At 40.0% G+C, this 16,914-nt stretch overlaps 1 protein-coding gene across 1 annotated transcript in view; it reads left to right on the top strand.

Moving 5' to 3' along the window:
• The first annotated feature begins 11,310 nt into the window (after positions 1–11,310).
• The window catches only part of LOC120857783 (antigen WC1.1-like), a 12,021-nt gene continuing 6,417 nt past the window's right edge, over positions 11,311–16,914 (top strand). Inside the window, exons 1-4 of the mRNA XM_040233519.1 lie at positions 11,311–11,761; positions 14,466–14,526; positions 14,935–15,335; positions 15,426–15,743. Of these exons, the coding sequence (XP_040089453.1) occupies positions 11,311–11,761; positions 14,466–14,526; positions 14,935–15,335; positions 15,426–15,743 (1,231 nt within the window). The remainder of the gene's footprint in view (positions 11,762–14,465; positions 14,527–14,934; positions 15,336–15,425; positions 15,744–16,914) is intronic.

Genomic DNA, 16,914 nt, shown 5'->3' with positions numbered 1-16,914 from the left:
TGATGAACCATATGACAGTTTTATTTTTAATTTTTGGAGAACCTCAATACTGTTCTCCATAGGGGCTGCATCAACTTACATTCCCCCCCTCCCTGCCCCCACCCAGTTGTGCACAAGGTTTGCCTTCTCTCTGTGTTTTCACTAACTCCTGTTATTTCTTATCTTTTGGATAAAAGCCATTCTAACAGATGTGAGATATTACCCCATTATAGTTTGATTTGCATTTTTCTAATGACATACATTGTGTGCCTTTTCATGTACCTGTTGGTCTGCTTTATGTCTTCTTTGAAAAAAAAAATGTCTATTCATGTCCTCTGAACATTTTTAAAATCAGATTATTTGTTGGTTTGCTTTTGCTATTGAGATGTATGAATTCTTTAAGTATTTTGAATATTAACCCTTGTCAGAAATGTAATTTGCAAAAATTTTCTCCAACTCCATAAATTACCTTTTCATTTTGTTGACCTTTTCCCTTTGTTGTGCAGAAGTTTTTTCAGTTTTCTGTAGTTTCAAACCTTATTTTTGCTCTTGTTGCTTTTGCTTTTGGCATCAAACCCAAAATATCCTCATGATGACTGATGTCAGGACCTTTTCATCCTAATTTTTCTTCTAGGATTTTTTTTTATAATTTTTAAAATTTATTTATTCTTGGCTGTGCTGGGTCTTTGTGCTGCATGGGCTTTTCTCTAGTTGCAGTGAGCAGGGGCTACTCGTCATTGCCTTGCACAGGCTTCTTATTGAAGTGGCTTCTTTTGTTGAGGAGAACAGGCAGGAGGGCACCAAGCTTCAGTAGTTGTGGCACGTGGGCTCAGTAGTTGCCGTTCCCAGGCTCTAAAGCACAGGCTCAACAGTTGTGGCCAATGGGCTGAGTTGCCCTGTGGCATGTGGGATCTTCCTGGATCAAGGAGCACACTTGAGTCTCCTGCATTGGTGGGTGGATTCTTTACCACAACCACAAGGGAAGCCCCTCTTCTAGGATTTTTATGGCTTCAGGACTTATGATCAAGTCTTTAATCCATTTTGAGTTAATTTTTGCAAATGGTGTAAGAGTTTTCCAGTTTCATTCTTCTGCATGTAACTGTCCAGGTTTCCCAACACCATTTTTGAAGAGACAGGCCTTTCCCGATGGTATAATCTCTAATTTTTTGTCATAAATTGATTGAACACATATATTTGGGGTTACTTCTGGGATCTCTATTCTGTTCCACTGATTTCTGTGTCCATTTTTATAGCAATACCATACAGCTTTGTAATATAGTTTGAAACCAGGAAGCATGACACTTCTATCATTCTTTCTCAAGATTTCTTTGGCTATTCAGGGTCTTTTGTGGTTCCACACAAATTTTAGAATCGTTTGTTCCATATCTGTGAAAATTTTCATTGAAATTTGGATAAGGATGGTAGTGGATCTGTAGGTTGCTTTGTGTATTATGAGCATTTTAACAATATTAGGTCTTCCAATCCGTGAGCACAGAATATCTTTCAATTTATTTGTGCCTTCTTTAATATCTTTCACAATGTCTTAAAGTTTTCAATAGTGTCTCAGTTTTGACTCTTCCTTTCAGATTTGGATGTTCTTATTTTCTTTTGCTTGCTTGATGATTATGACTAGAACTACCAAAACTCTGTTGAATAAAAGTGATGAGAGTAGGCATTTTTGCCTTGTGTTTGATCTCAGAAGAAAAGCTTTCAGCTTTTTACAGTTGAGTAGGATGTTTGCTGAGGGTTTGTCATATGATATTTATTGTGTTGAGGTATAATCCTTTTATACCTACTTTGTAAAGATCTTTAGTATCATAAACGGCTGTTGAATTTTGTCAAATATTTGTTCTGCATCTGTTGAAAGGATATGATTTTTTTGCCTTTATCTTATTTGGTGTATCACATTGATTAATTTGTGAATATTGAACCATCCTTGCATCCTTGGAACAAATCTCTGTTGATCTTGGTGTTGTTATTATTGTTGTTGTTTAGTTGCTATGTTGTGTCTGATACTTTGCGATCCAATGGACTATAGCTCACTAGGCTCCTCTGTCTTAGATTTCTCAGGCAACAATACTGGAGTGTGTTGTCCAGTATTCTCTTCATGTATTGTTGAATTTGGTTTTCTAATATTTTATTGAGGATTTTTGCATCTATATTTATTTAGCATATTAGCCGGTATTTTCTTTTCTTGTGGTGTCCTTGTCTGGTTTTGTTATCAGGATAATTTTGGCCTCATAAAATGGCTTTGGAAGTGTTCCTTTCATCCTTTTTGGAAGAGTTTGAGAAGGTTTCACCGCTTCATCCCATTACACTGGGAATTGGAATTTCAAAAAAAAAAAAAAAGTTGGTGGGGTGACAAATAGTCAAACCATAGCACCTTACTTCCTTCAACATTTCTCTCTCTCCCCACCTTCCACACACACCCCATTCAGGAATACCTGGCATGATATGCTGGGCATTACTTGAAATCTACAAATGAGAGAATGAGATAGATTAAACTAAATGAGATAGATATTTCAAAAGCAGAGATTTGTCCCTTTCCTTGCCTCTGTTTCTTCATCTCCTTGTCTTTTCATTCAAAAGCCAAAGTAGTGTCAAACTATTGGACTTTTATATATGATATTTTTTGACAATAAAGCACCATAAAATGGGTTGTGGTGAAGTCTCTGGCCCTGAAAGTGAGCAATCACCCCACAGAGGCTGTGCCATCATTTTTTCAGAGGTGCTCTGCATGAAGTGGGTAGAAAGTTTGGTAGGATGAGGTGGAGAGAATACACAAGTTCTCATATTTTATGACAAGAACCATTTACACTTCCATTTTCTTGTGTTTTTTGAACTTATGTGTATTTCTTTCACTTACAATTCTTTTGTGTCTTTTTTTGATTATTTTTGCTTCCTCTAAATACAAATCTTTCTTAGAAAATGTATTTGAATCTACTGCAGACATTTCTGCCTTACTAAGTAGCTATTTGTGTTTTTTTTTTTCTGACTTTTTCTATGTATTTCCTTTTTTAAGTTTTCTCTCTTTACAGCAACCTTTGCTTGACCAATGCCATAACACATAACAGTAGCTTTGTGAAAGTGAAGTCGGTCAGTCGTGTCCGACTCCTGGAGACCCCATGGACTGCAGCCTACCAGGCTCCTCCGTCCATGGGATTTTCCAGGCAAGAGTACTGGAGTGGGGTGCCACTGCCTTCTCCCAACAGTAGCTTAGAATTCATTTAATAATTGTCCATTGAAAATTGCATAAGTGGGGCTTTCTGGGTGGTCCAGTGATTAAAAATCCACCTGCCAATGCAGAGGACATGAGTCTAATCTCCTGTCCAGGAAGTAGTAAAGAACCTGCCTGCCAGTGCATAAGATATAAGAGATGCAGGTTTGATCCCTGCATCTGGAAGATCCTCTGGAGGAGGGCATGGGAACTCACTCCAGTATTCATGCCTGGAGAACCCCATGAACAGGTGAGCCTGGCAGGCTACAGTCCATTGGGTCACACAGGGTTGGACACGACTGAAGAAACAGCACACACATGCACACACACCAGGAGGATTCCATATGCCATGGAAAAACTAAGCCTGTGCACCACAACTAGAGAAAGCCCACGTGCAGCACCAAGACCCAGTACAGCCAAAAATAAATTTAAGAAAAACTTTTAAAAAATTGCATGAGTGGAAATTTGAATATAAATTAATTCTGTGCTTATGCACTAATTATTTTTAATTTGCACCATTTATTATCAGAAAACATTACCATTAATTTATATTTGCTTTACTATTTTGCTGATTACCATGAATTTAAAGAAATTCTATTTCACTGAATTTTATTCATCTACTTATTCATTCAATAAATATTTATCAAGCCCCATCATGGTATCTAGGAGAAGGCGATGACACCCCACTCCAGTACTCTTGCTTGGAAAATCCTATGGACGGAGGAGCCTGGTGGGCTGCAGTCCATGGGGTCGCTAAGAGTCCGACACGACTGAGCGACTTCACTTTCACCTTTCACTTTCATGCATTGGAGAAGGAAATGGCAACCCACTCCAGTGTTCTTGCCTGGAGAATCCCAGGAAAGGGGGAGCCTGGTGGGCTGCTGTCTATGGGGTTGCACAGAGTCGGACACGACTGAAGTGATTTAGCATCATGGTATTTAGAAAAGCTTCTCCATGCATTCTTGTTGAATGGTGAATGTGCAGTCACCATCCTAATAGCAGAAACATGGGATAAATAAGATATGCAAGGTCCTTCCCTGGAATTTTCATTCAGGGGTATATATGTGTGTGTGTATTTGTTGTGGAATGTGGACATGATAAACAAGTAAATACTTAAAGGTATTCCAGATATCTTTAAGATATCTTCCATCATCGTTTATATTTTTTCTCTAGAATGTTTAAAATTTCATTTATTTATAGGAACTCTGTACAAATTAACACCACTTACTGCTTTTCTTAAATACTACTGAAAGTACCCCATTTTTTTGCATATGTCTGTAGGGTTGTGTATGTGGTGTGGTTATATGATCAAATATACTATGTTTTACTTTTATGAATTCTGCCTTTAATGCAGTGTTTCAGATGCCATTCTTCTTCTCAAAATAGCTTTTAATCATTTTATTTTCTTCAACTAATTTTATAATTTGAGTAAAGAATATCTATTATCTTACTGAATCTGAATTTGTTTTACTGTGTGTGATGTTTTAATATCATCAACAGATACAAATTACATTTTAAATACCTGATAATTTAGTTCCTCACCAAATACATACACATTATTTCATGATTTCATGGATATGACACCAAAAAAACAGGCAAAAATAGACAATTTGCAAAATATATAAGGAAATCCCACAACTCAAGAGCAAAACAACAACAAGAAAAAAAACCATAATAACCCAATTAAAAAATTAGCCAGAGGCTTGAATGGGCATTTCTCCAAAGAAGATATAGAAATAGCCAATAGGTATAGGAAAATATGCTCAACATTATTAGTCATCAGGGAAATGTAAATCAAAACCATAGGAGATATCATCTCACACCTCTCAAAATGGCTATGATTTAAAAAAAAAAAAAAGAAGTGTTGGCAAGATTGTGGAGAAATTGAAAATCTTCTGAGTATTTATCCACATTAGATATGTAAATTTAATCAAAATAAAACTGTGACCAAAAAATTTGTATGATTTGTAGTGACATTTCTTTGTTCTTGGCATTGTTACCTTTATTTTCTCTTTGTTCTCGTGTAGTGTTGCTCAGTGGTTAGCGGTTCTCAAGGAGCCGTGTTTGAAAGGTTTTCCTCTGTTTTCTCTATCATGCTTGCCTTAGGCTTCCCTGGTGGCTCAGCAGTAAAGAATCCGCTTGCAATGCAGGAGACCACCTGCAAAGCAGGAGACGCAGGTTCAACCTCTGGGTTAAGAAGATCCCGTGGAGAATGAAACGGCAACCCTCTCCAGTATTCTTGCCTAAAATCCCATGGACAGAGGAGCCTGGTGGGCCACAGTCCATGGAGTCGCAAGAGTAGGACTTGACTTAGGGACTAAACCACCATCACTGCCACCATCCTTACCTTCTTTTTTAAAATTAATTTTTGTTCTTTTCTTTGTTAATCCCAACTTCTGTATCCTTTAGGCTTTATTTTCTCTTCTCCTAGTTTCTTAAATAGAAGCTTACATGTTTTTTCAATTTTCACCTTTCTTCTTTTCTAAATCTAAGGTATAAATTTCCCTTAAGCACTACTTTAGTTGCATTAAAAGAGTTTAGTTATATCATATCTTTGCTATCACTATTTCACAGTATTTTCTAATGTTTAAATTTATTCCCAGACCCAGGAACTGTTTCGGAAGGGTGTTGCTTAATTTCTCCAAATAAGGATGGCTAACCGTATTTTCTTATTAATTCTTAATTTAATTACACTGTGGTCAGAGTAAATACTCTGTATAAATTCAGTTATCTGAAGGTTTTTGTCCTACCATATGGTCATTTTTGATAAATGTTCCTAGTGCATTTACAATAGTGTGAATTCTTTCATTATTGGGTGCATTGCTCTTTATATGTTATTTAGCTAAATGTGTGGACTGTGGTGTTTTACGTCTACTATAGTCATCCTTCTTTTTTGTATGCCTGGTCTGCATGGTACTGAAAAAGATTTGTTAAAGTTTCCCCAGGTTGGTTGTTATTTTGTCTATTTCTTCTTTTCATTCTGTCAAGTATTATTCTGTATTTCAAAGCTATTTTTCGATATCTTCCCTGGATTCTGATATCTGTAATATCTTTATTAAGGGTGTACCGCTGTATAATCATGAAAATATCCTCTTTAACTAAATTAGCACATCCTCCCTTAAAGTCTCCTTTTTGTGACCTTGCTATAGTTACTGCAGCTTTTTTACAGTTAGTATTCGCATGTGTGCGGCTTGCTAAGTCGTGTCAGTCACGTCCAACTCTTTGCTAAGGACTGTAGCCAGTCAGGCTCCTCTGTCCATGGGATTCTCCAGGCAAGAATACTGGAGTGGGTTGTCATGCTCTCCTCCAGGGGATCTTCCTGACCTAGGGATTGAACCCACGTCTCTTATGTCTCCTACATTGGCAGGCAGGTTCTTTACCACTAGCACCACCTGGGAAGCCTAGTATTCACATAGTATATACATTTTCCCCCTTCATTTTACTTTTGACCTTTCTTTGCTCTCATATACAATGTATCTTGCAGGTAGCATTTACATGAATTTTGTTGGTTTATCAGTTAGTAGAGGGGCTTTAATTCAAAGTATCTAATCCATTGTAATTAGATTGCAAATCCAATTACTGATATTGTTGGGTTAGTATCTACCACTTCCTTTTAGTTGACCCATGTGCTTCATGTTCCTTTTTCTCTCCTTTTTTTCTTTCTTTGATATTAAACAAATTTATTCCAGATTTTCCTTTGATTTTCTGCAGCTTTACTAGAGGTGGAGGTTTTCATAGCCTTACATCCATTTTAAAAAATTCTTAATTATTGTATCTTCAAATATTACTTCTGCTGCACTGTCTCTGTTTCTCTTCTCCTCCTATTTCCCCTCTTTTTCCTTCTCCTCCTTCTCTTTTTCCTCCTCCTCATCTCTCAACTCTAGGACTCCTCTAAGATACTAATTCTGTGTTCAGTTCTGTCTAAAATTCTTTTAAACCTATTCATTCAGTTCTTAATTCTAGATATTTTATTTTCAGTTGGCAACTGTTCCTTTGATTTTCTTATAGTTACAATTATTTGTTAACTGCCGGGGTCCAGCCCCGGTGGATCCAGGGAATTCGAAGCGTGGACAGCGTTGGCGTGAGAAAAGACTTATTTATTTATTGATATAAGATTAGATTAAGAAACAACAGTGTAGTAAGAAGATTAAGTGGAGGAAGAGGGCTGAATAGCTTGGATTACGCGGAAGACCAATAAAATTCCAGACAAGGAATTTGCACTGTCTACATTGGGCCACCAGTGCTCGCTTGAATATCTAAGAGTGCCTCGGTCTTAACAGCCAGGGCAAGTAAGTAGACTTGGCAAGCCTCCACGCCCCAGATGGAAATTCAGCCTGTAATTAAGGCAAAGGGCAGAGGGAGGGAAAGGGAAAAAAGGAAAGAGAGAGAGACACGGGGGGAGCCAGATTCCCAAGAAACCAGGCTGAGAGACTAGTCTGAGAAACTGGTCCAGTCCTTTATTTTCAGAAGGCCTTTTATACTTATGATAAAACATGGAGATCAATGGGTAACAAAGTTATGCAGTGTTAGCAGTCCAGACTCTTATCAAAACCAGGCTTTTCTCTCTGCATACCTAATTGTATACACAAGTCTTAGGTAATTTACATCATCTTCCAGCAAAAGGGGCCAATTAACATTTTACAGCCTTTTTTCTGATAAGGGTTTGTCAACCAGAAGACTTATTTGTGTTGATCTTCCCAAAGTCTGATGCCACTCTCAGAAAGCACTAAATAAAGTTACATTCTTACATAGCAAGGATACAGCATTTATATCAAGTGAAAGGAGTACAGTGATTTATAATAAAGAAAAAGCAATTAACTCAAAAGTCTAGTGTTGCTAACATCACAACTATTATATATCTTTTTCCATATCCCATTTACATTGATTAACATCTTCCCAGGTGCCTAAAAGATGAAGAATATGGAGGCCTGGCGGCAATCATTGAGTCAACAGTGAAAACCCGTCACCAATATGATTTTTAACTCTTTAGAAAAGGCTCTGTAGCTTTAAGATGCTTTAAGCTTTGTGCCTCTCAAGGTTGGGGGGCTGTAAGCAATTCACAAGCTGTAAGAGGTCCGGGGGAACCTGTTAGGCAAGCTAGAGAGCTATCAGAGGGGTTTTAATTGAAACATCCCTTTCAAATGCAGAAGACTAAAGCCCTGAGTTGACTTTTTTTCCAGAAAATATCAGAAAAGTGGAAAAACAGAGCACAATTTCCGGCAGATTTTTTGTTGGGGTACATGCTTAGGAGTTTCTAGAGGGGCCCCTGAAGTCTGAGCATGCCTTGCGTATGTCAGCTTCCTTCCTCATGACCTTGTCACAGGTGGGATTCCTCACGCTGGCTTCCGGCAGTTAACATTTTTCATTTTTCACCTATTGGTTCTTTCCTTTCCCCTTTTCCCCTAAACACATTGTTCATAGTTAAAATCCTTATCTGCTAACTCCAGCATATCTAGCATGTGTGTCTCTGCCTTCTCTTACCTTCCTTTCTTCAATTTTTAAATTTGTCATGTCATCCATCTCTTTACATCTCATGCAATTTTTAACTGAATGAGAGAAATGATGCATAAGAAAATAAGATATCCCAGATACATTTTCTAACACCTGAAAGGATTCATATTCTGTTTTGTTAAGCAAGTGGGAGAAGGGGCTCAGACCACCCAGATTACTAAACACTAGCTAGAGATGAGCTGTCACAAGTCTGGGTGGCAGTATTGTAGCACTCAGTCTACCTCTGATTTCTCTGCCCCTGTGTTATGGGTTTTCAGAGTTTATAATTGAAAACCTGAATGTTTTGGTAGCTCAGCAGTCAGGAGGATGAGGGAATATCCACTCTGTTTCCAAGGGTTTGACACAGTTCTCTGGCCTCCTGCCATTGATAGTGTGTTTACTGGGCACACGTTTGAGGAGAAAATCTGCTATATGGGAGAGGCTCTCAAGTCTCCAATTTTGTCACTGCAGCACCAGGTAACCCCCAAATCATGCAGGCTTCTCTGTCCCACTTTGATCCATTAACCCAGGAAAGTAAGTAAGTAAGTAAGTAAAGTCACTCAGTCGTGTCCGACTCTTTGTGACCCCGTGGACTGCAGCCCACCAGGCTCCTCAGTCCATGGGATTCTCCAGGCAAGAATACTGGAGTGGGTTGCCATTTCCTTCTCCAGGGGATCCTCCCGACCCAGGGATCGAACCCGGGTCTCCCGCATTGGAGGCAGACGCTTTAACCTCTGAGCCACCAGGGAAGCCCTAACCCAGGCAACAAATCGGGAAATTCCCTTAGAGAAAAGGAAGCTTCAGATCCTTGGCTAACAATGAAGTGATCTCCACTCTTTAGAATTTTAGCATATTTAGTTGATATTGTATCCACAAATGTCTAATATCTTCATTTTTTATCTAACATTTTATAGCATTTAAAGTTGTATCCAGCAGACCATTGGCCTGCTGTGAACCCCTCTATTGGAACCCCTCTTCATGGAAGTACAAAATTCTAGATTTTATTCTCCACTTCATCATTACCTAAAGTGCAACACCGAGTAGACATCATGTAACCTTTCTTTACATGGCTTTTTATGTATTAAAGAAGAACAGCACAGTGAGTCTGTCAGTATTTTGTTCAGGTGCTTTCAGAGCAAGAATTTAACGTATTTCTGCTCTATGGTACAGTCAGAAATGCATAATATTTTCCCTCTGGAGAAAAAATAATCTCCAAGTTTGAATAATAGTGATTGCTGACACAAAGTGCAGGAAAAGATAATATTTACTTGAGAGAAGCAGCAGCATTCCAAGATTCCCAGTGGAATCTGGTCAATGTCAATCAATATCACCTGACAAACTTCTTATGCAAGGTGGCCCAATCCGCTCAAAGAGATCACATTTTCTTAAAACAAAGTATCCAGATCTGCAGCCTGAAGCTTAGAACCATCAGTGAAATATTCTGGGGCAAACCGAGACATCTCAAGGTCCATTTGTTTTTCAGTTCTGCATGATTGTACCAAGGAGGACGATTCTAATGAGAGAGGATTCATGGCTGCTACCTGAGGCTTCTGATGAGGCCAGTTCATGACTCCATTTCCTTTAATCTAATCCCTTTAACTCTCAGGTCAAGGGCACCAACGTGTGTGTGGTTTATAAGGAATCCATCCAGCAGCCAGCCCATTCCTGTGACTCTGAACTCATTCAATTGCTCCGGGTAGAGAGACTAACATTTCCTGTAAATCTTTCTCAGATGCTGTGCAGAACTCTACAAATCAAAGGTTATGAGAGGGTAACAGGCAGGAAGGCCAGGGGTCTCCAAATGGAGGAAAAAGCTTGCAAGTGTCAGACATTTTATCTCTCTTAAGCGGCAAGAGGAAACAAACTAGCGATATTTTTTCCTTCTCTATACAAATTTAAAAGGAGGTTTCTCTTAAAATTCTGTGTTGCCATAATGATACCTGGTTCCACCTGAAGTTAACCAATGCCTTTTTCTTATGGAAATGTTTATCTTAAGCTATGCTAATGTACTATGCATTTACCCCAAACTCTGTCTTCAAGTCAGTTCCGGCTTTTGGGCCCAGAACCTACTTGATAAACCAGTATGTTATACTCCGATATTGTTCCTCTAATCTATGTGAATGAAACTGTTTGTATGGTGATCTGCCCTTCTTCAAGATTCAAGTTAATCATTTTATGGCCCAAGATAAACCATTTGGAGCCAAGGTTATCCCAAAATACATCTTATGGGTGAGGGGCCTGGTGCCATTCTAAGTTTTGAGACATTCCTTTCTTTCATTAACAGACTGCTGGTGACTATATGACATCCAGCTAAAGACCAGCAGGGGGGTACTCTTTCTGCCCCCTTTTGATGCCTATGTCAGAAGCTTTCTCTATCTCCTTTATACTTTAATAAAACTTTGTTACACAGAAGCTCTGAGTGATCAAGCCTCGTCTCTGGCCCCGGATTGAATTCTTCTCCTCCGGGGGCCAAGAATCCCGGCGTCGTAATTCAACAACAACCTTTCAGTTAACACTTCTGTCTCACTCTACTCAGTAAATAGTTCCTGTTTTTGCCCATTTTCAATGTTATTATTCTCCTATCACGGCTGTAAGAAACCAGACTCAGGTGCTGCCCCAGTGCAATGACTCCCTGTCAGAACCAGGGGACTCTGACGCCTCAGAGGAGAGCGCCCCCTACTGCTCAGGTGAAGGTCCTACAGGACAGAAGACCCTTATCCCCACTGTCAACGCCCCATTGTCCCATTTCTCTCTCCTCAGACAGCAGACAGCTCCGCCTAGTGGACGGAGGAGGTCCCTGTGCCGGGAGAGTGGAGATCCTTGACCAGGGCTCCTGGGGCACCATCTGTGATAACGGCTGGGACCTGGACGATGCCGGCATTGTGTGCAGACATCTGGGCTGTGGAGATGCCCTGAATGCCATGGGGTCTGCTCACTTTGGGGCAGGATCAGGGCCCATCTGGCTGGACACACTGGACTGCAGAGGAAAGGAGTCCCACCTGTGGAAGTGCCCTTCCCAGGGCTGGGGAGTGCACAACTGCAGTCACGACAACGATGCCGGCGTCATCTGCTCAGGTATGGTCAGGGTGTTGCCCTGTGATGGCAGAGTGGAAAGGTCCATGGAAGCCGGTGTCTGGTCACTGGGGCAATAGGAGACAGATGGGCTAGAGGACTGAGACAGGCCCCTCCTCCCTGAATGCACAAAGCTTCTGTGGGTGATGTGCTTCATTTACTTTCCTGCTGTAAGTCTCTGCTGTTTCTTCTCCAGTGATCTTACCTGACATAGTAGGTTAAACTATTCCAATGAAAAGTGATCTTCATAATGAAGATGGAGATCAACCACATGAGACATTTTCAAATCACCGCACAAATCCCTTCGCACAGTTAGCCTATGGGAAGGGAGGGCTGGAATGAGGACACATCATCGTGGATGGAGTTGTTTCTGTACGTACAGTGTGAGGCATTATTTTACACTAGGTTAGTAGGAGTGGAGGCACAGAGGATGTCATGAAACAGATCAGACAGGAATTGATGGATTTGTGCCAAACTGCAAGCCTCTTTGGAAATTTTAGATGTAAATGTTCATAGGCCTTTGCAGGTAACACCAGAGAACTTTGGACGAAGTGCTCTGAGTCATGGGTTCTCCTTCCATTGTTACTATAAGAGATTCTCTGCCCATTTTTTTTCTTTTAAGACATCTGTACAGGCCAAAACTTTGGAAGAACACTTAGCCATATACTGACAAGTCAAAAGTGGAAGCAATACAATTTCTGTGTTTTATGGTGAGAAATTATATAGTTTATACTTGATGACTTCAATGATTTAAGAGAATTGAATTTGGGGGGTTACTTGATATGAATAGGAGTAAGGGGACAGACGTAATTTTTGAAGAAGGTAGAAGAGAGTTATAGCAGCTGGGAGGGAGAGGGATTGTAATAGGAACTGAAAAAGGCACATGTGGGGTGTTCTGAGCAGCACTGATGGTCCAGGAGTGGTGTGGAGGATGCTGTGTGTGTCTAAGGATGCAGGATGTCTGTAGAGCAAGAGACCAGAGAAGGATATATTTTTGTTATATTTAATATCCTTATCCACTGACATAGGCCTTCTATTCCACAAACTTTCTCGCAGTTTCCACACACATAATCTTCCACATAAATTTTAAAATCAAATAGAAAACAAAAAAGAAATCATAATTTGTCTCAGAAGAGTCTATCCTTATGTATATAAGACTATTGATTATTCAGTGTATATTTGAGCATTTAACATGTATCAGGGTACCATAAAACAGCATATAACAAATATTTCTATTGTGTTCTGCCTAATCTGTAATCTTATGGGGTTAATATAGCAACTAAAAAGTGTTGACTGAAAATGCTTTAATTAGAATGTGTTGCCTATGAGCGAACTCCCAACCAGACCACACTAGGAGTTCTAACCTGTGCCTCTCTGGGGAAATGAAAGTGATAAATAATAAAAGGCAAGCAGACCATCTTCTCTCTCACCATTTACTCTTGTAAAGGTGGTCAAGCTGATCCTTCAAATCTTTAATTTCTTTTAGGTCTTTTCTGTTTTTTTTTTTTTCTCTTTTCTGTAGCAGATTTTTATTTTGTTAGAATATTCTTTCTGAACCTTCAAAGTTCGCATATTTATATAATCAGAATCCTTTACCAGAAAGAATTTCACCATGTACATAATTTATCATGAGCATACTTTGAAACCAGACAAGTGTGTTAAAGAAAGTGTTTTATGTTGTGGGTTTCTTTTTTATTTGGATTACCTTCCTCTACCCAAAGTATGGTCCCTGAAGTTCAAACCATGATCATCAGTTTTTCCTTTGGTCTCTCTCTCAGTTTCATACCCCATCCACTCCCCATTTAACCTACCACACACCCTACCTCACTCCACTCCTACAGAAGTTCTTCCCTTTCAGAATTTCCTTTCCACCCACTTGCAGTTCTTAAGATGGTTTTCTCTTGTCTGCAGTGGGAGAAATGGGAAAGGTGGCAGGGTGAAGTGGTTGATGGGAGGAACACAGGGGATAAAATGTGTCAAAAACTTGTTGGACAAATATTTCCCCCAAATATTCTATCTTTCATCCATATTGAGGCTTTTGCAATTTGAAAATTTCTGAATTGTGTATGGCTTATTTGCTCTCTGGGCTTCCCTCATGGCTCAGTTGGCAAAGAATCCACCTCCAGTGCAGGAGACCCCAGTTAGACCCCTGGATTGGGAAGATCCCCTGGAGAAGGGATAGGCTACCCACTCCAGTATTCTGGCATGGAGAATTCCATGGACTGTATAGTCCATGGGGTCGCAGAGAGTCAGACATGACTGAGTGACCTTCAATTCACTTCACTTCAATATTTGCCCTCTGCTCTCTTCATCTTACTCTTGTTCTTTACAGCATAGTGGCTATTTCTCAAGAATCCAAATAGGAAAGAAAGAAACAGTTAGCATATAGACAGGATTAAAATACTTTAACTTATCTTCACTTTTTAGCATTTCCTAAAGTTCACATGTCTAGTATGAAGTAATCAAAAACCTCAGCTGTTTTGCATGCTCCCACTGAGAACTCACTCTCTCCCAGGTTCTTTGATAAATTCTAAGCTTTCAAGAAAGATGGCTATGACCCGCCCCTTCTTCTGTGACTCTGAGCTTTCTTCCTATCCAAACTGATCTCTGGATAACTTTCCAAAATCAGGTCACCTAAGAAATTCTTGGAATTTTTCACCATGAAAAATTATGAGAAACATGTGTGAAAGCTTGTTATAATGTCTAGCTTTCCTCCTGTTAGCCAGAAGTCTGTCTACTGTCAGCGAGCACTCACACATCCAGCCCGCGTGATTTTCCCTATCTTCAGTGACTTGAGTATCGGTTCCTGAGAGAAAACTGGCCAGTATTCTGGCCTCAGAAATCTCAGGATGGCCTTCTAACCTTGTGAGGCTCTTAGTCCTGTAACCTCTTGTGGCCCATGGATCTACTTCACTCTGGGTTAGTTCAGCTCTGAACCTGAGTCTGGTGCCCACTACAGAGCAGTATCCTTGTGCTCTGTAGTTTCCAGGCTTCTAGATGAGGAATTCACATTACTAATTAACCTCAAAATGCATGTTTTTGGAAATCAGCCATTTCAAACTGACCCTGAAAATCCTTCAGAGTTTCTTTTCAGAAACTTGCTCATGAAAATACTTGCTCATGAAATTCTGAGAATAAGTGTCCAATTCTCTCTCCAGGTGCCACTCCTGAAAAAGAAAAATTTTCACATTATTGCCTGTGACATCGTTTCCATCTGCCAAACCAGGACTATGGGCACTCACTGGATTTCTTGTTGTTGTTTTCTTAGGATTTGTACGTCTGGTTGGAGACAATGGACCCTGCTCAGGACGGGTAGAAGTACGTCCTGGAGAAGACTGGACCCCAGTGTCTGATGGGAACTTCACACTCCGCACTGCCCAGGTCATCTGTGCAGAGCTGGGATGTGGCAAGGCTGTGTCTGTCCAGGGACACGAGGTCTTCAGAGAGTCTGATGGCCGGGTCTGGGCTGAAGAGTTCAGGTGTGAGGGGGAGGAACGTAAGCTCTGGTCCTGCCCCAGAGTGCCCTGTCCAGGGGGCACTTGTCGCCACAGTGGAGCTGCTCAGGTTGTTTGTTCAGGTGAGATGCAGGTCAGGACTAACCTCCCTGCACACTTTGCTCAGGTGAGAAATCATGAGATTTTTCTGAATTTCTGTCTTCTTCTACCAGCATACTCAGAAGTCCGACTCATGACCAATGGCCCCTCTCAGTGTGAGGGGCAGGTGGAGATAAATATTTCTGGACGATGGAGAGCTCTCTGTGCCTCCCACTGGAGTCTGGCCAATGCCAATGTTGTCTGTCATCAGCTCGGCTGTGGAATTGCCATCTCCACCCCCAGAGGACCACACTTGGTGGAGAGAGGTGACCGGATCTCAACAGCCCGATTTCACTGCTCAGGGGCAGAGTCTTTCCTGTGGAGTTGCCCTATGACTGCCTTGGGTGGTCCTGACTGTTCCCATGGCAACACGGCCTCTGTGATTTGCTCAGGTAAGAGAGAGAGAAGGGCTATTGGTACTTAGGATGCTCCTGGAGTGAAATGTCCTGAAGAGCAGAGAGTGAGGGAAAACTGGCTTTGGAAGATATTTCATGATGAAATATGGTGCTTCTCGTTCATTCATTTTTCAGATTAGGGCAAGAAAGGATGAAGAGGAATAATGTATTTTAAAGCAACATTGTTATTGACATATGATCATAGAAAACAGTGTATAAGCAATATGTGTAGACTTCAGTCATGTACCCAGAGCAGCAAAGAGAACATTCCCAGCACCAAGAGTCACTGTTGCCTCCAATAACTGTGGCCTCCCTCCTCTCCAGGGAAAACTGCTTATCTAACTTCTACTAGCACAGAGTGTTTTATCGTTTTTTGAACTTTATATAAAATTATGCAGTGTGTTTCTTTTGTGTGTGACTTCTTTGACTCAACATGATGTTCAGGATTCACTCATGATGCTGTTTATAGCAGTACTTTATTCATTTTTATTACTGTAGAATATTGCTTTCATTGATAACATGGCCATTGATCCATTCAACTGATGTTAGAGATTTGAGTTGTTTCCTGCTCTTGACTATTATAAATATGATGCTAGAATGTAGCATGACAATGACTTTGGGCGCAAATATATGTTACTTATTTTGTGTGTTTAACATTTGGTCTTTTCGTTTTCCTAATGGTACAGTATCCTTTGATGAAGCAAGTTTTTAACTTGAGGAAATATTAATATAACTTACCAACTTTTCCCTGTATATTTAATACTTCTTATATCCCTTTGAAAAGAACTTTCCCTACTCCAAGATCATGAAAATATTCTCTTAGAGTATCTTACAAAAGTTTCTTTTTCTCTTGCATGTAATTGTACCTTCCTTCTGGGATTGATATCTGTGTAAGATAAGTCATGTTTCACATGGGCATCCAATGCACTCAGAATCTTCTTCTGAAAAGACTTTTCCCCCCACTGCAGTGCTACCTTTATCTTAAGCAGAAGAGCACATATGTCTGAGTCCTTTTTAATACTCTGTGTTCTGTTCCACTGTATCATTTGTCTATCTTTGCATCAATACTGCATTTTCTTAATTACTATAACTTTATAATAAGTCTAGATAATTTTAATTTACAGGGGTTACTTTATATTAACTCCTTTAACTTTGTTCCTTTTCTTAC

Source organism: Oryx dammah, unplaced genomic scaffold (genome assembly GCF_014754425.2).
Source record: "Oryx dammah isolate SB20612 unplaced genomic scaffold, SCBI_Odam_1.1 HiC_scaffold_29, whole genome shotgun sequence".
In the NCBI taxonomy this organism is placed as follows: Eukaryota; Metazoa; Chordata; class Mammalia; order Artiodactyla; family Bovidae; genus Oryx; species Oryx dammah.
Note: the sequence above shows the minus strand (reverse complement) of the source record. Positions and strands in the feature narration are given on the sequence as shown.